At 41.7% G+C, this 25,407-nt stretch overlaps 1 protein-coding gene across 2 annotated transcripts in view; it reads right to left on the bottom strand.

The window, feature by feature from the left end:
* Window positions 1-18,158: 18,158 nt before the first annotated feature.
* Window positions 18,159-25,407, bottom strand: part of mog2a (2-acylglycerol O-acyltransferase 2-A) — a 33,542-nt gene continuing 26,293 nt past the window's right edge. For both annotated transcript variants that reach the window (XM_014197077.2, XM_014197078.2), the window contains 2 exons: window positions 20,048-20,247; window positions 18,159-19,473 (listed from right to left, as the gene is read on the bottom strand). In XM_014197077.2, the coding sequence (XP_014052552.1) occupies window positions 19,319-19,473; window positions 20,048-20,247 (355 nt within the window). In that variant the 3' untranslated portion in view covers window positions 18,159-19,318. The remainder of the gene's footprint in view (window positions 19,474-20,047; window positions 20,248-25,407) is intronic.

The raw sequence follows: 25,407 nt of genomic DNA on the forward strand, positions 1-25,407 counted from the left end.
TGCTCTGTCCCTTTCTGTGTCAAGTAAGCAATTGTTTTTATATTCCACAAGTAATATCAGATGAACTGCTATTGTGACAAATGCTGGTAAACACTCAAATATATTTCGTTAAAAACATTTCACAAAAGTTGTGCACTCGGCCTTTACTGGGCCCTGTATTAGTGGAGCACGGGTGTCATGTCGTGTGTGTAGGTGGCAGGGAAGTCAGGCGCAGGAGAATCAAACGTGGTATAAATGGAGTAGTTTAATAACGTAAAACAAAAACTCCAAAACCAAAGTACATAATAAAATAAACATGGGTACAAGAACCCGTCGCACACCAATCCATAATCACGAGCATAACAACAAACAATCTCTGTTGTGTAGGAAGACATGACAAAACCAATGGAAAATGAAAAATGGATCAATGATGGCTAGAAGACCAGTGTCGTCGACCGCTGAGCACCGCCCGAACAAGGAGAGGCATCGACTTCTGCAGAAGTTGTGACAACGGGCACCCCAAAAAATTCAGCATCCCCCATCGGCAAAAGAATCACAGCACCTCACCCCCACAATACTTCCCGTGGCTATGCTAAGCAGCAATCTTATTGTGGGTCCTTCAGTAGGCCTAAAGAACAGAGAAGATGACATGAGATGATACATTGTGATACATAACCAATCATAGCTGCGGTATCCCTATATGCAAATTGACCATTGCCATATATGGACCTGTGCCATTCACTTTGAACTGGATGGTGTTTACAGCATGAGTGGTTGCAAAGTAGATGCGCTTGTTTTGAGATCAAAGTGAGAGCTGCATGTAGCCACGTTTGCACATTTGTTCATATTCTTGGTTAGTAATTTAGTTATTAGCCCAGTTATAGCTCATTTCTAGTCAGCAATGGAGCAGTGGTTGTTTCCAACAAAAGCACAAAAAGTGTGCATTTTTAGCCATCTTTGAAAAGCAAGTCAGAGAAAAAGCTTTTTTTAAGGAGCAGTGTTGTATTTTGAGACAGGCTTGAATAAGCCAAGTAGCCAATAGGCAGAGGGTTGCATAATTTGTCTGATTCTCTGTAATAATGATATGGGAATAATAATGCTTTTTATTTTGTAAAGTGGTTTCTTGCATCAAGCAACACAACATTTTCAGTAACCTCCTTGTCTGAAAGACAAATGGATGAACAGATGAATGTCAATCCCTACATGTTTTTTTCAAAAGTCACATGAAATGTAGGCCTACATTGAACATCACACATTGGCTGCTACTGTAGGCTGAATAATAGAACAGCTATTTCAATTTTAAAATGTTATGGGATGCCTTTTCTCCATTGTTTTTTATGGTAGGCCCCTCTGATAGGACTTCATTATGATGAAATAGCCACAGTAGCCTACTTGGCCACAGTTATAATTGTAACTGTATTGTAGCAAATACAGGCTCTCTGTGTTCAGAATAAACGCGCACCAGAAGTTGTAAAGAATTTTCACAACATTCAACTGTGCACTCAGCAGACCTGAAATTTGCACAGTGCTGAAAATTATTAGAGGGAACATTGCTCGCAAGTATTCTCGGCGAGAGGCTACTGAGTAGTGGAGGACACTTCTCTTTTCGCCTACTAAAGAGTTGACACTCCCCTTTGACCACTTGACCACTTATTGGTTTTCCGGGTCATGGAGGAGACGTGGATGGTGTCGTCAAGGAGAGGACAGACCTTGAGAATCTCCATAGGACACACCATTCAAGAGGTCATAAGATGTCAAGGTCAAGTGGCGGGTCAAACTGACTTCAGATCAGTGTTTCTCAGCTTCTGAGCATAGTTTTACACCGAACAAAAATATAAACGCAACATGTAAAGTGTTGGTCCAATGTTTTATTAGCTGAAATAAAAGAACCCACACATTTTCCATATACACAAAAAGCGTATTTCTCTCAAATTATGTGCACAAATTTGTTTGCATCCCTGTTGGGGAGCATTTCTCCTTTGCCAAGATAATTCATCCACCTGACAGGTGTGGCATATCAAGAAGCTGATTAAACAGCATGATCATTCCACAGGCGCACCTTGTGCTGGGGACAATAAAGTGCCACTCTAAAATGTGTAGTTTTGTCACACAATGCAACAGTCAGAAACCATTTCAGGGAAGCTCATCTGCGTGCTCGTCATCCTCACCAGGGTCTTGACCTGACGGCAGTTCGGCATCGTAACCGACTTCAGTGGGCAAATTCTCACCTTTGATGGTCACTGTCACGCTGGAGATGTGTGCTCTTCACGGATGAATCCCGGTTTCAACTGTACTGGGCAGATGGTAGACAGAGTGTATGGCGTCGTGTGGACAAGCGGTTTGCTGATGTCAATGTGTGCCCCATGGTGGCGGTAGGGATTATGGTATGGGCAGGCATAAGCTACGGACAACGAACACGATTGCATTTTTCAATGGCAATTTAAATGCACAGAGATACCGTGACAAGATCCTGAGGCCCACTGTCGTGCCATTCATCCGCCACCATCACCTCATGTTTCAACATGATAATACACGGCCCCATGTCCCACAGATCTGTACACAATTCCTGGAAGCTGAAAATGTCCCAGTTCTTCCATGGCCTGCATACTCACCAGACATGTCACCCATTGAGTATTTTTAGGATGCTCTGAATCGATGTGTACAACAGCATGTTCCAGTTTCTGTCAATATCCAGCAACTTCGCACAGCCATTGAAGAGTGGGACAGCATTCCACAGGCCACAATCAACAGCCTGATCAACTCTATGCGAGGAAATGTGTCGCGCTGCATGAGGCAAATGGTGGTCACACCAGATACTGACTGGTTTTCTGATCTACGTCCCTAACTTTTTTTTAAAGGTATCTGTGACCAACAGATGCATATCTGTATTCCCAGTCATGTGAAATCCACAGATTAGGGTCTAATTTATTCATTTCAATTCCTTACATGAACTGTAAATTATTGCATGTTGCGTTTATATTATTGTTCAGTGTACAGCCCTGTAAATCGGCATGGTTGCATCATTCTTGTGCAGAAAGCAGCTTGGTTCTAGGACACAGTTCAAGAATTATCAAGGCCAAGGTCAAATTGCCCCAGAACATCATGGATGTCACTTTTTTTGTTCCGGGTTGTGTTCATTTATTTTCTATGTTTTTTATTTTTTACAAGATTGAAACTCGTACCAATGAATGTAGATGAAGGTTCATGGTGAACATTTTTAGTTAAATAGTATTTTATTGATTTCAAACAAAATAATGTGTCAAATTGACCCACAACATAAAAGCCTTGGCATAGAGAATGTCCCCCCTGGCTTTTCGGTTGGTCAGCGTGCATATGGGCAACTGTTGACAGTATTGTGCAAGACTCTATTCAGTGCCCTGCCTGTGGCATTTCTGGCCCAGACTCCAGCAGCACTGTCCTTCAACCACTACCCTGATGCCCAGCCTGGCAAACACACATAACACATAGAAAGAACACAGACCAGGAACCACTCAATAACCTTTTGACACAGCCCACAGTCAACTCATACTTCCTCTACATTACCCACATGAAAAAAATACTACAGTTAACTATAGAATACTACAGTACTTTTTATACAATTCTGTAGTAAACTGTAGTAAATACTACATTAATGACTGCAAAAACACTACAATCCTCAAAAACACTACACTTATTTATTACAATATTTAATTTGCATATCCCAATTTGTGGCACCCATAAGTGAGAAACCTCCATGCCAAGTATAGACCATATTGTATTGCATAGAAAATAGCAGAATCAGTCCTACTGACCTGTAGGTTATGAAACAATTGCTCTTTTAGTATTTAACCAGTAGGTTTCCTCAAGGAGAATGCCTCCACTTCTATGTTAAAGATAATAAAACAAAAACACTACAATAAATACTACAGTATATTACAGTTTGCAAAAACACTTCAATAAATACTACAGGAGACTACAGACTTTACTGCAATCCACAAAATACTAAATGAATTACTATAGTGTATACAACAGTTCTGTAATGCGATGCTACTGGCGGCAGAGTGTCATTGTCGTGTGTGTAGGTGGCAGGGAAGTCAGGCGCAGGGGAAACCAACTTGGTGTAACTGGAGTAGTTTAATATATTATAAAACAAACTCCAAGAAACCAACGTACATAAAAAATAAACATGGGTAAACATACCCGTCGCACACCTATACAAAATCACGAACACATAACCACAAACAATCTCCGACAAGGTCATGAGGGGAAACAGAGGGTTAAATACACAGCATATAATTAATGGGATTGGAACCAGGTGTGTAGGAAGACAAGACAAAACCAAACCAATGAAAATGAAAAATGGATCAATGATGTCTAGAAGACCGGTGACGTCGACCGCCGAGCACCACCCGAACAAGGAGGGGCATCGACTTCGGCAGAAGTCGTGACACAGAGAAGTCAGGCGCAGGAGAGCGGAAACTGATTTGCAACGGTTGTGTTTAATAACCATAAACCACTGTCAACAGAATAATACAATCATGGGTCAAACAAAACCCGGTAAATACCAGCATGCCGTGCACAAGCACTACAACAAACAATTACCGACAAGGACATGGGGGGGGACGACACAGAGGGTTAAATACACAACATGTAATTGATGGAATTGGAACCAGGTGTGATGGAAGACAAGACAAAACCAATGGAAAATGAAAAGTGGATCGATGAGATGGCTAGAAGGTCGGTGACGTCGACCGCCGAACTCCGCCCGAACAAGGAGAGGGACCAATTTCGGCGGAAGTCGTGACAAGTTCTTTTACTACAGTATTTATAGTATAGTTAACTGTAAATACTACAGTATACTACAGTAAATACTACAGTATTCAATGTGAGGTTTTTGCAGACTTAGTGAATACTACAGTAAAGTCCGCAAAAACACTACAGTGAATACTATAGTATTTATACCATAGTACAGTATGGTATTTCATGTGGGTAGGCCTACAGTATGTGAAATCTAAAATGCTGTTCTCAGATATTGCATGTAAATGTAACGTTATCATGCCCATGATTCATGAAGGTCCAAAGAGCTGATCACACTATGACAACAGAGATATGGTGAAGGCCACAGTCTAGACACACAGAAATCAAATAGGATCAGAATAAAATACTTGCATTTGGCTAATATCTACTGTACTGTAATTGACCCTTGAGTTTCTATTAAAAAAGTATAATTTTTTTTTGGCATTAACTCATTACAATCTGAGTGGCCATCCAGTTTATTTGAAAGTGTTATAAGCTTTCATGACACCCTCACCCTCCCCTCATATTTATTTATATACTGGATTCTTGACATAGCTCACTCTAATATATCTACTGCTGTGCATTTCATTCTTAGTATATCTTGTGTAAATTATTCCAGTGCACATACGTATTGATTGCATTTTCATTACTCTTACAGGGGTATTTGGTTAGTTAATTGGATACGTCCCGACACTCTTGATTCCTTGTTTTTTTAATTACTTGTTTTACATTTTACTGCATTTTTAGGAGCTAGTAAGATAAGCATTTCACTGCACACACTAAAACATCTGCTATACTGTGTACGCAACCAATAAACTTTGATTTGATAGTTAGTACTTATGTCAGATGCTATAAAGTAAGATCTGTTATGATGCACTTGTAGGGTTACAGTGCATCATGTTCCATTATATAATTACTAACAATTACTAACCAATTTAGCTTAAGTGTCACAATCTTACCTACGGTGTATTGCTGTATTATCATATAGGCCTACCCCTCCCTTATTTATGTTCTTATTTGTTCGTTTCTGTTGCCCTGTGAGTGAAATTGTGACGCCACCATGATCGCTGTAAACTTCTAACCATGTGGCCCAATAGAGCTGGTACGATAAACCGGAAATTATCGATACCGACCGAACATTTATTGATAATAACTATAAGTAGCCTTTACTAGAAGAATGTGAAGTTTTAAATTAAACGGGACAATGGAAGCCACAACATTCAAAGTAGTAGTAGTCATTTTAAGGGTAATATAAAAAAGTAACTGGTGCACATTCATGTTTTAAACTTATAATTACATTTATTGTTATTGTCATAATCCAGTACATTTATTGTCATATGGATTTTTTACCATATCACCCAGCTCTATGTCTGAATTTTTACATCGGGTAGTTTGGATACTGATTGACTAAAACAACATTAGGCCTTGTGTATGTGAGACTGTATACAATGACTATGACGTTTAGCCTTTTCACCTCTATATCGTTGGGCCTTTTAACCTCGATAAAATGGCTACATCAACAATAGTTTGACATGCCAATGTACAAAATAAGCATTTAGATTAACTTTAGAGAAACCAAAACAAAAAGAACATCATGAAACAAACAAAGTTGGCACTTACCTGCTTCACTGACTGGTGTGCAGAAAAAGGGATACATTGTGAGTTTGGGAATACAAGAAAAATGGAGCTGAACGTCATTCTACGGGACTTGTGTGGTTCAGTGAGAAACATGAATGGCGAAGAATATGGGATTAGCAGCTACGCTGGACAGTTTGGCATGGAGTATACAGAAGGACACCGAATTCACAACAAGCAACAATGTGTCTGTCAGCATAATTAAAAAGTTGAGGGAAGAGGGGCGCGATATAGCTTCCCAACAGTGAACGGCTACATATGGTATGTAACTGTTAGCTAGCTAAATCATTCTAATGTACCCTGACAATATAACCAATAGCTATGTAGGCCTAACTATTAGCTAACGTTATTTTGTCTTGTGTTTCAGGTACACAAAAGAGCCGATGGGAGTGAACACCCTCGCAGAAATGCTGCCAAAGATCTTCAAAATAGCTGTCCCATCGCAGATTTACACAAAACACTGGATTGAGGTCATGGCTTTGTGATGGCCACTCCAATATCTTAACTTTGTTGTCCTTAAGCCATTTTCCCACAACTTTGGAAGTATGCTTGGGGTCATTGTTCATTTGGAAGACCCTTTGCGACCAAGCTTTAACTTCCTGACTGATGTCTTGAAATGTTGCTTAAATATATCCACATAATTTTCGTCCCTCATGATGCCATCTATTTTGTGAAGTGCACCAATACCTCCTGCAGCAAAGCACCCCCACAACATGATGCTGAATGGTGTTCTTTGGCTTGCAAGCCTCCTCCAAACATAACAATGGTCATTATGGCCAAGCAGTTAGATTTTTGTTTCATCAGACCAGAGGACATTTCTCCAAAAAGTACGATCTTTGTCCGCATGTGCAGTTGCAAACTGTAGTCTGGCTTTTTTTATGGCGATTTTGGAGCAGTGGCTTCTTCCTTGCAAAGCAGCTTTTCAGGTTATGTCGATATAGGACTCGTTTTACTGTGGATATAGATAATTTTGTGCCAGTTTCCTCCAGCATCTTCACAAGGTCTTTTGCTGTTGTTCTGGGATTGATTTGCACTTCTCGCACCAAGTACGTTCATCTCTAGGAGACAGAACGCGTCTCCTTCCTGAACGGTATGACGGCTGCGTGGTCCCATGGTGTTTATACTTGCATACTATTGTTTGTACAGATGAACGTGGTATCTTCAGGCGTTTGACAATTTCTCCCAAGGATGAACCAGACTTGTGGATGTCTACAATCATTTCTCTGAGGTCTTGGTTGATTTTTTATTTATTTTCCCATGATGTCAAGCAAAGAGGCACTGAGTTTGAAGGTAGGCCTTGAAATACATCCACAGGTACACCTCCAATTGACTCAAATGATGTCAACTAGCCTATCAGAAGCTTCTAAAGCCATGACATAATGTTCTGGAATTTTCCAAGCTGTTTAAAGGCACAGTCAACTTAGTGCATGTAAACTTCTGACCCACTGGAATTGTGATACAGTGAATTATAAGTGAAATAATCTGTCTGTAAACAACTGTTGGAAAAATGACTTGTGTCATGCACAAAGTAGATTTCCTAACTGACTTGCCAAAACTATAGTTTGTTAACAAGAAAGTTGTGGAGTGGTTGAAAAATGAGTTTTAATGACTCCAACCTAAGTGTATGTAAACTTCCGACTTAAACTGTATACCCAATACACACAAATCTGTGTAAAAGAATGATGAATTAAGAGTATATAAATATATGGACGAGCAATGTCAGAGTGGCATAGACTAAGATACAGTAGAATAGAATACAGTATATACATATGAGATGAGTAATGCAAGATATGCTCATCAACTTTATTATCCAGAGACTGAACATTAGCGAGGAATATACTCGGAAGCGGTGGGTGGTGTGTGCGTCTCCTAAGTCGGACTAGAAGACCACTCCGAGTACCTCTCCTTCACAGGCGTTGTTTTGGGTCATCCCAAGTTCAATTGCCCTGGGGGGTGACAACAAAGGATCTGCTTGGGAAAGTCATATTCCTGGTCGTAATGCTGGTAGTGCTGGTGAGTTACCGCCGCTCTGATATATAATAGTTCTTCCTGGCTGTATGTAATAACACAAAACATTTTCTGGGCCAATAATGTAACAAATAATACATAATTAAGTAAAATACTGCAAAGTTTCCTAAGAGCTAGAAGCAAGGCAGCCCTCCCTGTCGGCACCATTTTTAGAAGTGGCACTAGTGCTCGGTTTTTTTATACATTTACTGTAATCTTGCTAGCTAACCTGTGGCTTTTGCATTTAAGTGCAAATCAATTTATAACATTTTTGACGTGCGTTTTTCTGGATATTTTTGTTGTTATTCTGTCTCTCACTGTTGAAATAAACCTACCATTAAAATGATAGACTAATCCTTTCTTTGTCAGTCGGCAAACGTACAAAATCAGCAGGGGATCAAATACTTTTTTCCCCCACTGTAGCAACCAGTCTAGCAACGAGACTTTTGTCCGGACTACTTTTTCTGGCAGAATGTATTATTTATTTATTTATTTATTTATTAAAGCAATGTTTTCAATTTAAATGTGTAGTTCCTTGCCTTAATGTGTTGGCAAACAGTTTATAAAATAAGTAAGGCACCTCGGGGTTAGTGGTATTTGGCCAATATACCACGACTATGGGCTGTATCCAGGCACTTCACATTGCGTCGTGCATAAGAAAAACCCTTAGCCGTGGTATATTGGCCATATACCACACCCCCTCAGGACTTATTGCTTAAATAATCCCTTGTCCCAATTTGTCAGAAATAACCAAAAACGGTGTTTAAAGAATTGGGATAGGGAATCTATTCATCGAGTTCTGTTCTCTGTTGAGAAGTTAGATGAATAGGTGATGAAAAGATATGACCCCTTTTCTCCCCAATTGGTAGTTTCAATCTTGTCCCATCGCTGCAATTCCCATCCGGACTTGGGAGAGGCGAAGGTCAGAGCCATGCATCCTCTGAAAAACGACCCTGCCAAGCCACACTGCTTCTTGACACACTGCTCGCTTAACCCGGAAGCCAGCCTCGCCAATGTGTCAGAGGAAACACTGTACAACTGGCGACCATGTCAGCGTACATGTGCCCGGCCTGCCACAGGAGTCACTATAGCGCGATGGAACAAGGAAAACCCTGGCTGGCCAAACCCTCCCCTAACCCGGACGACGCTGGGCCAATTGTGCGCTGCCCCATAGGTCTCCCAGGATCAAACCCGGATCTGTAGTGATGCCTCAAGCACTGCTGCGCCACTCGGGAGGCCTGACCTGAAAGATATGGGGTGTATAGTAATACTCGTGGGTCTTCATTCCCTCTGTACTTTTCTCATTTAGCCCAAAAATAAGTGGACAGTATAATTACTCCGACCCTATACCCACCCAGACCAGAGAAATCAGAGACAAGGCAGTTACCGTCTTTATCATATCATAACACTATCGTCTCCTATTTTGACAAGTTTGCATTTCATCTCACTCTGGTAAGATTTAAATGGTCTACTGCAGGGGTGGGCAGAGTACAGCCCGCAAATCACTCCAGCCCGCGGAAGGTTTGTTTGAGTGAAAAATAAGAATAATCTTCTTTTTTTTATGGGGGGGGGGGCAGGGACTTATTACCCAAAAAACTGTCAATACTTAACATTATATTATGGTATGGAACATCTAGCAGGTCTATTACGCTCCAGCAGCTAGAATTTGTCCGTCCACAATTCAACTGTGGGAATATGGCGTCTTTCAACACCAGAAAGAGCTGGCTGCTACTATACGAAAGATTGTTTGTGAGGAGATTACCTCTGCCCTCAACTTACAATTACAACCGGTAAATGAATCATTGGTGGATACCTATTCAACCAAATTGGAAAGTCTGGAGAAGACAGCCAATGCGACAGAGTTGCGACTCCATGACCTGTAAATAGTGTGAGCTAAGTTGGAAGAGATAATCAAACTCCTAAAAGAGGAAACGGAATCACTCAAAAATCATTCCTGTAAAATCCCAACTTCTTTCATGAGCAATCTTTTCTATGAACTGTTTGGGCAGGAGAAGCTGGGTCCCATGCCGCTGATTAACATTGTGCACCGCACAGGTCCTCTCTGGAACGTCTCTCGCTGTATGATTATACGCATCCACAGCTTTGAAGTCAAGCGGCGAATTCTTGCAGCGGAATCGCGGGGTCTGACTTATGCAGGGAAGGGATCAGCATCTACCCAGACCTGATTGCCAAACTGCGAAAACATAGGAAGACCTAAATAAGGTGAGATTCCAGCTATGCAAGCTAAACCTGAGATACGGCTTCATCCACCCGGCAAAACTCATCATCCACTGCCAAGGAAGCTCAAGATTTCTGAGAGAAGCACATCGAATGGGGACAAGCAGCACACATGGGGACAAGCCTACAAATGGAACCTCATGACTGGCTCACTATTCAGGTATGCTATCCATGCACAATCATATAGCCTAGCCTTTATTTGACATCATGGTTAAGTCAAAAGGAATCAGCCAAGACCTCAGAAAAAAATTGTAGACCTCCACTTGTCTGGTTCATCCTTGGGAGAAATTTTCAAACGCCTGAAGGTACCACGTTCATCTGTACAAACAATAGTACGCAAGTATAATCGCCATGGGACCACGCAGCCGTCATACCGCTCAGGAAGGAGACACGTTCTGTCTCCTAGAGATGAATGTTCTTTGGTGCGAAAAGTGCAAATCAATCCCAGAACAACAGCAAAAGGCCTTGTGAAGATGCTGGAGGAAACAGGTACAAAAGTATCTATATCCACAGTAAAATGAGTCCTATATCCTCATGAGCAAGGACAATTATGTGGATATATTGAAGCAAGACATCAGTCAGGAAGTTAAAGCTTGGTCGCAAATGGGTCTTCCAAATGAACAATGACCCCAAGCATACTTCCAAAGTTGTGGCAAAATGGTTTAAAGACAAAGTCAAGGTACTGGAGTGGCCATCACAAAGCCCTGACCTCAAACCTGTAGAAAATTTGTGGGCAGAACTGAAAAAGCGTGTGCGAGCAAGGAGGCCAACAAACCTGATTCAGGTACACCAGCTCTGTCAGGAGGAATGGGCCAAAATTCACCCAACTTATTGTGGGAAGCTTGTGGAAAGCTACCCGAAACATTTGACCCAAGTTAAACAATTTAAATGTACTACCAAGTACTAATTGAGTGTATGTAAGCTTCTGACCCACTGGGAATGTGATGAAAGAAATAAAAGCTGAAATAAATCATTCTCTCGACTATTATTCTGACATTTCACATTCTTAAAATAAAGTGATGATCCTAACTGACGTAAGACTGGGAATTTTTACTTGGATTAAATGTCAGGAATTGTGAAAAACTGAGTTTAAATGTATTTGGCTAAGGTTTATGTAAATGTACAACTTCAACTGTATATGGATCCTACAGCTATTCTATTTCTGACTGTTTAGGCATTAAGGCTTGCATATCTGTCATATCTTCTTTTGGTTTTCATTCTCGTTCTTTTTTCATCATTACCCACCCTTATTCATCAAGTCTGCTAACTTAATTGTAAAGGTCTCAATTAGTTACTTTATAAAAAATAATACCATAAGACCAAAAATATGCTGCTTAAGAGATTTCAAATATAAGGCTGCCACTCACCGTTATGCTACAACCCTGTAATTAAAGTGCAGGGCAGGAGGAACCGGGGAAGGAGGGATGGGGGCTGGGGAAGGGGGCAGTGAATGGGTGACAGGGAAGGAGGAAACGATGTATAGAGAGGGTCTTCTGGGTAGGGCGTGACCAATGGGTGGTATTCCTTGTGGGCCCTGCTTTTTGTTTTACATCCATGGGCTTATCAACACTAAAAATTAAAAATAAATACATTTTAGAAAATAATGGCAACACTAGCTATTCTCTCATGTAATTTGAAAGGCCTTAATATTCCTATCAAGCGTTCCAGCTATCTTGATATTCTAGCAAGACACCAAACAAAGCCAAGGTGTAACCATAATGATGCTTAAGAAACTCAAAATCACCATCCTTGGTAAAGGCAAAGATCAAGAAGGCAGAATCACTTTGTTAAATGTATCCATAATGGAAAGAAAATTGCCTTTATTAATGTGTTTGCTCCAAATTCATATGATCCTATGTTTTTTTTAATTCTTTGAACAGCATATTGTTAGAATTAACTGAATTCCAACTGGTTATTGGGACAGACATGAATGCCATTCTGGACATGCGGGACAAATCTAATAAGACCAACTACAATCCGCAGGCAACCAAGGCTCTCCAACATTTTCTCTCTGATTATAACCTTGTTTCCTCATGAGCTCATAACCCTAAAGCAAAAGAGTATACTTTCTATTTAAACAGGCACAAAATTCTCCCAAATCAATTTTGTACTATTATCTACTCCTTTAAATCAAGAAAATAGAAATTTGACATGAGCCTATCTGATCATCATACTTATTACTGCCACATACAAAATGTCAGAATTTGCTAAAAGAGACAAGATGGCACTTTAATGTGTCCTTACTCCAAAATCCTACTTTCTGTCAACAATTTGAAACTTTGTTCAATTAATTCGTAATGATGAACAAAAATTCAGTAGATGATCCTTGGATTTTATGGGACGCCATTAAAGGTTTTATTAAAAACAATTTAACTGCATTTGCATCTGGGCTGAATAAATCACAATTAAAGACGATATCAGAATTGGAAAAGTTGTTAACGATGTTAGAACGTTCTCAACAAAAACTTTCTCAGACCAGGTAGCAACTACTCTGTTCAAAGTCAAGATAGAACTAAATCTATTGATAAGACAGAGAGCAGTATTTGCCATCCATTGAGTTAGACTCAACCATTACTTCCATGGTAATCAACCCAGTCATCTACTGGCTAACAAGCTTTTCAGTAATGATCAATTAACGGATATTGCAACTATTGAATCTGAATCAGGTGAATTACTATCAGAACCCAAATTAATCAACTAAAAGATTATCCCATTTCTATAAAGAATTGTACACCTCTGATTGTGAATCCACACCAAGCCAGATCCGTCCTTTTTAAAAGATATAAGAACTCCTCTCAACTGAGGAAGCCGGCTTGCTGGGAGCCCAAATTTCTCTCCGTGAACTCAAAAGGGCATTGAATAACATGAATAAAGGCAAATCACCTGGTTGTCATGGTATTCCTCCTTAGGTCTATTTAAAGTTTTGGAACCAAGTAGGTCCACTATTACTTGAAATTATTAACACAGCCGTTCAGTGCCGTTCTCTTCCAAATTAACCTTTGGGTTCTGATGCAAATACAGCAGCAATTGAGCTTTTATTTAAAAAAAAATAAGGTAAGGACACAGTGCTCTCACTATCGCCCTCTATCTTTGATAAACAAAAATATTAAACCATTGTCATCCCATCTCGAAATGTTCTTATGCAAATTGGTACATCTGGACGAAAGCAAGTTTGTTAAAAAAACTAATACCCTCAGATAATTCATTTTTATGTTTAACCTTTATTTAACTAGGCAAGTCAGTTAAAAGAACAAATTCTATTTACAATGACGGCCCAGGAACATTGGGTTAACTGCCTTGTTCAGGGGCAGAACAACAGATTTTTACTTTGTTTACCTTATCAGCTCGGGGATTTGATGTAGCAACCTTTCGGTTACTGGCCCAACGCTCCAGCCACTAGGCTACCTGCTGCCCCATCAGTCGTCTATTACATATTTTACAGGCTTCATCAGAAACCAAAGCTCCTTGGGCAGTTCTATTTCTCAATGCAGAAAAAGCTTTTGATAGACTAGAATGGTCATATCTTTGGTCAGGTTTGGAACATATGGGACAGCTCCAATTTTATTATGTAAAATACTCAGCCGTCGTAATAACAGGCAATACCTGCTCTTTTGCGTTCAGAATAACTAGAAGTAGCAGGCAAGGTGATCTCATCTCACCTCTGCTATTTATATTGTCTATGGAACCCCTGGCCCAGGCAATTTGACAATCAAAAGAAATTACCCCCATATCTCTCAATTCTACGCATCACATCATATCATTATATGCTGACAATATCTTACTTTATCTAGACAACATCTCAATCCCTCCCAAAAACTTTGAAAATCATAGAGCTGAATTTGTCTCTCTCAAGTTCTAAAATAAAGCTAACCAAATATGCCCTACTGCCTCTCAAGACCCCGATGGAGGACCATCTCTACTTATGGAATCCCATTTTAAATATTTCGGAATAGATATACAGTACCAGTCTAAAGTTTGGACACACCTCCTCATTCAAGGGTTTTTCTTTATTTTACTATTTCCTACATTGTAGAATAATAATGAAGACATCAAAACTATGAAATAACACATATGGAAACATATAGTAACCAAAAAAAGTGTTCAACAAATCAAAATATATTTTATATTTGAGATTCTTCAAAGTAGCCACCCTTTGCCTTGATGACAGCTTTGCACACTCTTGGCATTCTCTCAACCAGCTTCATGAGGTAGTCACCTGTAATGCATTTCAATTAACAGGTGTGCCTTGTTAAAAGTTAATTTGTGGAATTTCTTTCCTTCTTAAGTCATTCAGTTGTGTTGTGACAAGGTAGGGGTGGTAGTAACAATAGTAAAAATAAAGAAAAACCCTTGAATGAGTAGGTGTGTCCCAACTATTGAATGGTACTGTACCATAAATTATATACAGTACACCTATTTTAATATTTACTTTTTTTTTCAGGCCCACGAGGAAGGGGTGGTATGGGTAGGATTTTGGTCCTTGTATTTCTGGTCCCTGGAAGGGGTGGCCTAAAGATCTAAAACTAGATAGAAAGACTATAGAATTTATAATGGACCTATATATTTTCAAATAACTGCCCTTTTTCTGGCCCGCAAATTGATTTTGACGAACAAATCATTTTTCTTGGTTCTCTAGGCTGACGTGATAAGTGTCCTTAACGGGATCTAACAACATGGAGTACACAGTCTCACACACACACACACACACACACACACACACACTTTGAGACTTGAGGAGACAAGAACAATGGTGCAGGCAATATAACGATTGATTTTTGTTAAAAATATTTTGTAATCTGATTTCATGTTAACCTAACCCTGTATAACCCCATTGGACACGTCAAATAATGCAATCGGGGGCTAGCGACCTGGTTGTAACCCTAGTTGTTAAACCCAATGTCTATCCCACAAAACAAAGTCATTGTGAATTAGATTATGGATTGAATGACTTGGAGTACTCAACAGACCACTCTATAATCCTGTTGGTGAAGACTCAAAATAAACCCTTGAAGTGTTATCACAGGGCAGAAAACTTTTCCAAACACTCATCTTGCCAGTCTGCAAATCCCACAACTGCCAGGGGAGCCAAACCAACTTTCCATGCATGCCATTGTCACACACCTCTCACATTCCCACACCACTTCCTATATTGTGAACTTGAAGTTCAGTGATTAAAGATCAGTATTAGCATTACATAATCTCTCATCAAAATAAATAGGATTTTGTTTGATATTTCTCACACATACTACTTTACCGTCTTTCTTTCTCTATCACTCACTCTGTCTCTGTCATGGGCGTCGTAAGGATAAAGCGGGTAAAGTGCTCATCTTCTTAATTTATTTAAAAAAAACACTTAAACAAAATAAACAAACGACGATAACAGTTCCATAAGGCTCCCAGGCTACACAGAAAATAACCACCCACAAAACACAAGTGAAACAAACAACTAAATATGACCTCCAATTAGAGACAACGACAACCAGCTGCCTCTAATTGGAGGTCATTGCCAAAACTCCAACATAGAAATAGAAAACTAGATATAAACATAGAAATAGATAACATAGAACCTAAATCCCAAAACACCGAAACACACAAAACAAACACCCCCTGCCACGCCCTGACCAAACTACAATAACAAATAACCCCTTTTACTGGTCAGGACGTGACAGTACCCCCCCCCCAAAGGTGCAGACCCCGAATGCACCTCAAAAACAAAAACACCATAAAAACAACCCCAAACTTAAAGGGAGGGAAGGGAGGGTGGCCACCGTCAACAACGGTTCCTGTGCTACACCTCCCCCCCTCCCAATCCTCCCACGGGCTGGGGAGCGTCGCTGGAGACTCCGGGCTGGGGAGCGTCGCTGGAGACTCCGGGCTGGGGAGCGTCGCTGGAGACTCCGGGCTGGGGAGCGTCGCTGGAGACTCCGGGCTGGGGAGCGTCGCTGGAGACTCCGGGCTGGGGAGCGTCGCTGGAGACTCCGGGCTGGGGAGCGTCGCTGGAGACTCCGGGCTGGGGAGCGTCGCTGGAGACTCCGGGCTGGGGAGCGTCGCTGGAGACTCCGGGCTGGGGAGCGTCGCTGGAGGCTGCAGACTGGAGAGCGTCGCTGGAGGCTGCAGACTGGACAGCGTCGCTGGAGGCTGCAGACTGGACAGCGTAGCTGGAGGCCGAGTGCTCACAGCAGGCACTGGCTGTACCGGGTTATGGAGGCGCACTGGAGGGTGAGTGCGCGGAGCAGGAACAGGACGTACTGGACTGGGCAGGCACACTGGAAGCCTGATGCGTGGGGCTGGCTTAGGAGGCGCCAGACTAGTGACATGCACCTCATGGCTAGTGCGGGGAACAGGAAAGGACTGGGCAGGTGCACTACAGGCCTGATGCGTGGGGCTGGCTTTGGAGGCGCCAGACTAGTGACACGCACCTCAGGGCTAGTGCGAGGAGCAGGAACAGGACGTACTGGACTGGGCAGGTGCACTGGAAGCCTGATGCGTGGGGCTGGCTTAGGAGGCACCAGACTAGTGACATGCACCTCATGGCTAGTGCGGGGAGCAGGAAAGGACTGGGCAGGTGCACTACAGGCCTGATGCGTGGGGCTGGCTTTGGAGGCGCCAGACTAGTGACACGCACCTCAGGGCTAGTGCGAGGAGCAGGAACAGGACGTACTGGACTGGGCAGGTGCACTAGAGGCGTGATGCCCCCACGCGCCAGTCCCACGCGCCAGACTAGTGACATGCACCTCAGGGCTAGTGCGAGGAGCAGGCACAGGACATACTGGACTGGGCAGGCGCACTAGAGGCCTGATGCGTGGGGCTGGTTTTGGAGGCGCCAGCCTAGTAACACACACATCAGGGCTAGTGCGAGGAGCAGGAACAGGGTAAACTGGACCGAGGAGATGCACTGGTGGCCAGATGCGCTGCGCCGGCGCACTTCTCCCTGGCTACCGGGTAGCTCTCACCTGGCAATGCTGCGGATAGAGGGAGACAGGCTGTGGCAACCAAAACAGCCAAATACAAACGTGAATCGATTCTTAATAGCGATACGGTTCTTTCATAATACATCAAAATAATTTCACAAATGCTAAATATATACTTAGAACTAATACAATTATTTCACGCTGATATGAAAGATAAGGTCCTTATGTTTCCAACACCATACCGAGTCGGGCTCTAAATAAAACCTCCCCCTCCGGATGGAAGATACCTTTGTGAATAGATTCTAAAGTTAGCTAGCATCTATGAATAGGTTATCTCTCCCTGTGCTTTTCTTTTTTATGGCCTAAGGGTCATCGGTCTTTGTTGAAAGTGCCTGGACACTGTCCGCTCCACACTAATATATGACCAGGTGCCAGTCTGCTGCCCGTTTGGAAATATGTCACTCTGGCCATCGCAGTCATGAAAAAAGTGTTGTGAAAGTGCACAGATAGTTTTATCGCTGAAGGACCAGGTCCAACTTCAAGCTGTCACTGACCCTTGATTAATTCATCAGGACTGGATGGGCAGCCATGTGCAAAGTTTGATACAGTGAATGAGACCTGAAATCACCTTTATTAAAATAAATGAACTGGTATTATAATAAAAACAATGCAAGTGAGAAAAATAGTATCAGTTATTTTAACAGATTTTATATTACAATATTGTGAAAAATGTATACATGACAGAGACATTAAGACAGAGACATTTAAAATTAATAAGTTGGGATTTTAAATATATACTGTAAATGGAAACTTATTAACCAGATATAGTATTATTATGTAAAAAGAGTGAGTAAAATGAGAAATATTCCCAATTTTTCCTAGTGTGTCTTTGATATAGGAGACCTAGAGGCCTTATATACTTTAAGTGAGGATACAGTGCATCACCCCATTACATGAAATCTCCATACAAATTCAACCTCTGACTTTATTTGACAGGATCTACGGACTTATACAAGTCTCGAATCGCCCAGACAGATGTCACTTCATCTGTGGATTAAGGCAAAAATGTGGCTCTAGGATAGGGTTCCCCCACTGGCGGCCCGAGGGCCGAATTTGGCTCATAGGTGGTTTTATTTGGCCCCCCAAGTTTTCTGAGCAAAAAAATTGTTTTAATTTTTTCATTGTTGGACATAAGACTGTAAAAACACCAGGAGATTAGCTCCAAGTGACTTTAATTTTAGAAATCTGTTCCCAAGTATTCCCACACATAATAGAGAGACACGTGATCATATACAAATGTAAGCAAGTTTTCGTCAAACATTATATCTGTTTGGGCTTCTTGCGGTCAATTTGCAGTCTCCAAATTATTTGTATTTATGTTCCGGCCCCCCAACCCTCCACTCAAGAAAAAAATAGGCCCGCGGCTGAATCTAGTTGACATACATAATACAGTGCTTTTAATAGCGGGAAAGATTTTTCAATATCTTGGCTAAGAATGTCCATATCAATTCCTCGTGTCACTTGTCTCCTCTAGTTTGGTCTGGATCCTTCAGGTTGTTATAGCTGTAAAGGTTTTTCTGGTTGAGGAAAGTGAAAGGACTTGGTGGTGCAACTCCAATTACAGTTTTGATGCCCTCCTCCCTTCTCTCCCCCTCCCTCTTTCAGTCTCTCTCTCTCGCTCTCTCTGTCTTTCTTCATCTTTCTCTCCCGCCGTCCCTCTCGCTCTCTCTGTCTTTATCTCTCTCTCTCTCTCTCCTGGTTGTGAGTCCTGCTCAGACAAAGCTGAGGTGTTGGTCCTCTGGCACTCCATACTTGCCCTTGTGCTCCTCAAACAGCTGGCTGAGTTCTTCTGTGTAGAGCTGATGGAGGGCGTCAAGCTCATCCACTGTGGGTTTCTCATTCTTCTCCACTCTGATTGGCCGTCCCACTGTGGAAAGGTCCAAGGGTATGCATGATGACATTACATTCAAATATAGGTTACTGTAGTAGTCACTGATGTACCACACAGCCCCACAGTGCGGGGGGGGGCTCATGAGCTCTGTAGGGGCCAAACCAAAAACAGGCCCTGTGAAACTGCGGTATGCCACTGGTAGTAGTGCATGATGGGCAAAAACGTATTTGCTTTTGGATATGATTTTACTCATGAGTTTACTTTTCAAGCGGGGATTGAAAATTAAATATGTCATTGTTGGGCCTTGCCAATAGATGTACACAGACAGATGACTAACTGTGTGCCAGCCACTGTTGCTGAGAAGTTGTGGCAAACTGACAATGTTACTATCTAGTAACATTCTAGTAAGTCAAATATTTCCAAGGGCAAATCTGTCCCTCTCTGATCAATATTCCTCATGTTTAAATGACAGAACCATCTCTGCCAGTTAGTTTACTCATATGAAACTTCTGCCAAAAACAACAATTGCCTTGCAACATAGAAATAGGAGAAAGCTAGAGAAATAGGATAAAAAGATTTGGCAGATATAGTGACATGGAATGTTACTCACCCACAGTGTTGATGGGCTTCCTGTAGGGCATGATACCATAGCTGTACTGGAAAATTCCCCGTGCGTGGAAGAGGGGCAGAGAGATACCCATGATGCTCTGCAGCTTGTCCTGAATCAAGCGGATCCAGGTGCCTCGAGGGTTCTCCACCTGGTCGAACAACTCATTCTCCCCGAAGGAGAAGACCGGCACCAGATGGGCACTAGGGAGGGAATGGGTAGAGGAGAGGAGTGAGGTGAAGGAGAGGGGTAGAGCAGAGGTGAGTTGAGACAGAAGTTTGGCCTTCAGTTTTGTTACGATCATCTATGAGTTTGTAACGTACAGTATATTTGTAGAGAACAGACCCAGTTTCCATTTTACTCATAGGTGTGTTGAAGTTTGTCCTAAATGATTCCACTATTGATGTAATGACATGTAAACGCTTGATTTGAGCAAGCTTTGTGTATCCCACGAAATAAGACTTGAGCTGCTGTAGATGAACTCGCTGTATTACAAACAAAATCAGGGGAAAACTGAGTTGGGTAACAATGGGGTCAGATGCCAGCGCGAACCCTGGATGGAGCTTCACTGCTGCGATTGAATGGCAGGGAGTCAACACTCGTCTCAAGTGAACAATTTTGGCTGACAGTTCCAGCAGATGAGGAGAACTTGACTCTAGAAAAGGGTTTTTCTACGAGATGACTACACATAATTTATCTCAACGTTAGAATCCTTCTTCCCCAGACGGAGGAAATTCGCCTACTCTCCAGTAACTAAGGTGGGAGTGCTTTTCTTTACCGAAACATGGCTAGATGGTTTGATAAAAAAACGTTGAGATTGAAGTTGAAAATGATGTAGTAATTAGAAAAGACCACAATCGCAAATCCGGCGGAGTTTGTATTATGTAAAATCAGATATTGTGTTTAACTATAGTTTAGATTTAAGCCATGACGAGATTGAAGCTGTGTGGTTGAACATTCTATTACCAAAATGCAAACCCATTATAGTCGGAACCTGTTACAGACCAACAGACCAGTACAAGTTTAATGAATTGTTGAAGGAGAGTTGCTGGTGATTTAATACAGACATGCTCAAAAAGGACATAGCTGCTTTTTAAACTCTTAAGAATTGTTGTAATCACTTTGCCTTACACAAGCTGATTAATGAGCCCACCAGGGTCCTTCTACCCAAACCATCATTGACCTCGTGTTGGTGTCAGATGGATCAAGGTTATCAAACAGTAGGGTTGTAAACTATGGGCTCAGTGATCATTCCATCATTTTCTGTAGTAGGAAGATTCAGAAATCCATTTTTAATTGTCAAAACTCAATAAAAATTAGGTCTATGAAGAACTATAGTGCAGATATTTTTGTTAATTGTTTGAGCAAATTAGACTGGTCTGCTGTATTGAAAAATATCTGCACTATAGTTCTTCATAGACCAATTGTTTTGTTGAGTTTTGACAATTAAAAACTATTTTCTGAACCTTCCTACTAGAAGGGCAGACCCTGGTGGGCTCATTCATCAGCTGGTGTAAGGCAAAGGGATTACCATTTTTTTAAGAGCTTTAAAAAGTAGCATTGTCCTTTTTGAGCATGTCTGTATTAAAATCTCCAGTAACAATAACCTCTGATTTACCAAAATCCATACAGTTGGAGCAAGTCTCCTCCAACAGTTCATTAAGCGAAGTTGGAAAAGGCTTAGGGCAATTTTTAATAATTGCTTTTAGATGCTGTTGACAAGCTGGCGCAATATTTTTTTGTAATTGTTGTGGAATTAAGCAAAGAACAGAAGCATGGATAAACAACATTTTAAAAGCAATTAAGCTTAGAAATGAATGCTTTCTGGAGTTCAGGAAATCCAGGACAGATTATGATTTTATTGATTATAAGAATTTAAGAAATTAGGTTAACAGGATGATAGAGAAGGTCAAGAAAGATTATTTTAATGACAAAATAGTTGAGAACAGGAACAATCCAAGTAAATTATGGAATTGTCTGAAGCTGTTAGTTTACAGTAACAGACTGAAGAACAAAACTCGAAATCTTAGCTTGGACATTGGAGGAAAGGTTACATCAGACAAGACCATGGTTGCAGACAGTATGAATAGCTATTTTACAACTATAGTTATGGGGAGAGTCAAGTCTAGCACTTTTACTCACAGCAGGGGATTCAAGTCAATGCTTTTTCATTAGAAAGGGTGGCCTTGACAACATTCCTGCCAGATTTCTACGGGATGCTGAGGTAATTATAACCCCCTGTGTAACTCACATTGTAAATCTGTATATTGAACTAGGGATTTTTCCCAGTGAACTAAAACTTGCAAGGGTCATTCATCTATATAATGAAGAGAATAGGCTAGATCATGGAAACTATCGGCCTGTCTCAATCCTGTGTATTTTATCGAAGGTCATGGAAAAGAATATGTTCGAGCAGATTGACAGTTATATTTCCTTACATAACCTACTATATGAGTTAAGGTCTGGCTTTAGGAAATCCCATTCCACCGACACTTGCCTACTATATCTAACTGACCCCATCAGGAAGGAAGTAGATGGTGGGACATTTTGTGCTATGGTTATGTTAGATCTCCAAAATGCATTTGATACAGTGGATCATGAGATTCTGTTAATCAAACGAAGAGCCATGGGCTTTAACAACTTAGTTGTAAAATGGGTTTTCTCTTATCTGCAAGGAAAAAACCAGATGATGTATGTGGATGGGACCCAGTCTAAAACCAAAATCTTGAACTTTGGGTACCCTATTTATTTTTATTTATTTCACCTTTATTTATCCAGGTAAGCTAGTTGAGAACAAGTTCTCATTTGCAATTGCGACCTGGCCAAGGTAAAGAAAAGCAGTTCGACACATACAACAACACAGAGTTACACATGGAATAAACAAACATACAATCAATAATACAGTAAAAAAATCTGTACACAGCATGTGCAAATGAGGTAGGATAAGAGAGGTAAGGCAATAAATAGGCCATGGTGGTGAAGTAATTACAATATAGCAATTAAACACTGGAATGGTAGATGTACAGAAGATTAATGTGCAAATAGAGATACTGGGGTGCAAAGGAGCAAGATAAATAAATAAATACAGTATGGGGATGAGGTAGATTAGACGGGCTATTTACAGATGAGCTATGTACAGGTGCAGTGATCTGTGAGATGATCTGACAGCTGGTGCTTAAAGCTAGTGAGGGAGGTAAGAGTCTCCAGCTTCAGAGATTTTTGCAGTTCGTTCCAGTCATTGGCAGCAGAGAACTGGAAGGAGAGGCGGCCAAAGGAAGAATTGGCTTTGGGGGTGACCAGTGAGATATATCTGCTGGAGCGCATGCTATGGGAGGGTGCTGCTATGGTGACCAGTGAGCTGAGATAAGGTGGGGTTTTACCGAACAGAGACTTGTAGATGACCTGGAGCCAGTGGGTTTGGCGACGAGTATGAAGCGAGGGCCAGCCAACGAGAGCATACAGGTCACAGTGGTGGGTAGTGTATGGGGCTTTGGTGACAAAATGGATGGCACTGTGATAGACTGCATCCAATTTGTTGAGTAGAGTGTTGGAGGCTATTTTGTAAATGACATCGCCGAAGTCGAGGATCGGTAGGATGGTCAGTTTTACGAGGGTATGTTTGGCAGCATGAGTGAAGGATGCTTTGTAGCAAAATAGGAAGCCGATTCTAGATTTAATTTTGGATTGGAGATGTTTAATGTGAGTCTGGAAGGAGAGTATACAGTCTAACCAGACACCTAGGTATTTGTAGTTGTCCACATATTCTAAGTCAGAACCGTCCAGAGTAGTGATGCTGGATGGGCGGGCAGGTGCGGGCAGCGAACGGTTGAAGAGCATGCATTTAGGTTTACTGGCATTGAAGCTCATCTGGAGGTTAGTTAACACAGTGTCCAAAGAAGGGCCAGAGGTATACAGAAAGGTGTCGTCTGCGTAAAGGTGGATCAAAGAATCTCCAGCAGCGAGAGCGACATCATTGATGTATACAGAAAAGAGAGTCGGCCCGAAAATTGAACCCTGTGGCACCCCCATAGAGACTGCCAGAGGTCCGGACAACAGGCCCTGCGATTTGACACACTAAGCTCTGTCAGAGAAGTAGTTGGTGAACCAGGCGAGGCAATCATTTGAGAAACCAAGGCTGTTGAGTCTGCCAATTTTTTACCTTTATTTAACTAGGCAAGTCAGTTAAGAACAAATTCTTATTTTCAATGACGGCCTAGGAACAGTGGGTTAACTGCCTTAACTGCCAATAAGGATGTTATGATTGACAGAGTCAAAAGCCTTAGCCAGGTCGATGAATACAGCTGCACAGTAATGTCTCTTATCGATGGCGGTTATGATATCGTTTAGGACCTTGAGCGTGGCTGAGGTGCACCCATGACCAGCTCTGAAACCAGATTGCATAGGGGAGAAGGTACGATGAGATTCGAAATGGTCGGTAATCTGTTCGTTAACTTGGCTTTCAAAGACCTTAGAAAGGCAGGGTAGAATAGATATAGGTCAGTAGCAGTTTGGGTCTAGAGTGCCTCCCCCTTTGAAGAGGGGGATGACAGTGGCAGCTTTCCAATCTGTGGGAATCTCAGACGATACGAAAGAGGTTGAACAGGCTAGTAATAGGGGTTGCAACAATTTCGGCAGATCATTTTAGAAAGAGAGGGTCCAGATTGTCTAGCCCGGTTGATTTGAAAGGGGTCCAGATTTTGCAGCTCTTTCAGAACATCAGCTATCTGGATTTGGGTGAAGGAGAAGTGGAGGAGGTTTGGGCGAGTTGCTGTGGGGAGCGCAGAGCTGTTGACCGGGGTAGGAGTAGCCAGGTGGAAAGCATGGCCAGCCGTAGAAAAATGCTTATTGAAATTCTCAATTATTGTGGATTTATCGGTAGTGACAGTGTTTCCTAGCTTCTGTGCAGTGGGCAGCTGGGAGGAGGTGCTCTTATTCTCCATGGACTTTACAGTGTCCCAGAACCATTTTTGAGTGTGTACTACAGGATGCACATTTCTGTTTGGAAAAGCTAGCCTTAGCTTTCCTAACTGCCTGTGTATATTGGTTCCTAACTTCCCTGAAAAGTTGCATATCACGGGGGCTATTTGATGCTAATGCAGAACGCCACAGGATGTTTGGAGTTAGGTCTGGAGTTAACCAAGGGCTATATCTATTCCTGGTTCTACATTTTTTGAATGGAGCATGCTTATTTAAGATGGTGAGGAAGGCACTTTTAAAGAATAACCAGGCATCCTTTACTGACGGGATGAGGTCAATGTCATTCCAGGATACCCCTGCCAGGTCGATTAGAAAGGCCTGTTCACTGAAGTGGTTTAGGGATTGTTTGACAGTGATGAGGGGTGGTCGTTTGACCGCAGACCCAT

Source organism: Salmo salar, chromosome ssa04, assembly GCF_905237065.1.
Source record: "Salmo salar chromosome ssa04, Ssal_v3.1, whole genome shotgun sequence".
In the NCBI taxonomy this organism is placed as follows: Eukaryota; Metazoa; Chordata; class Actinopteri; order Salmoniformes; family Salmonidae; genus Salmo; species Salmo salar.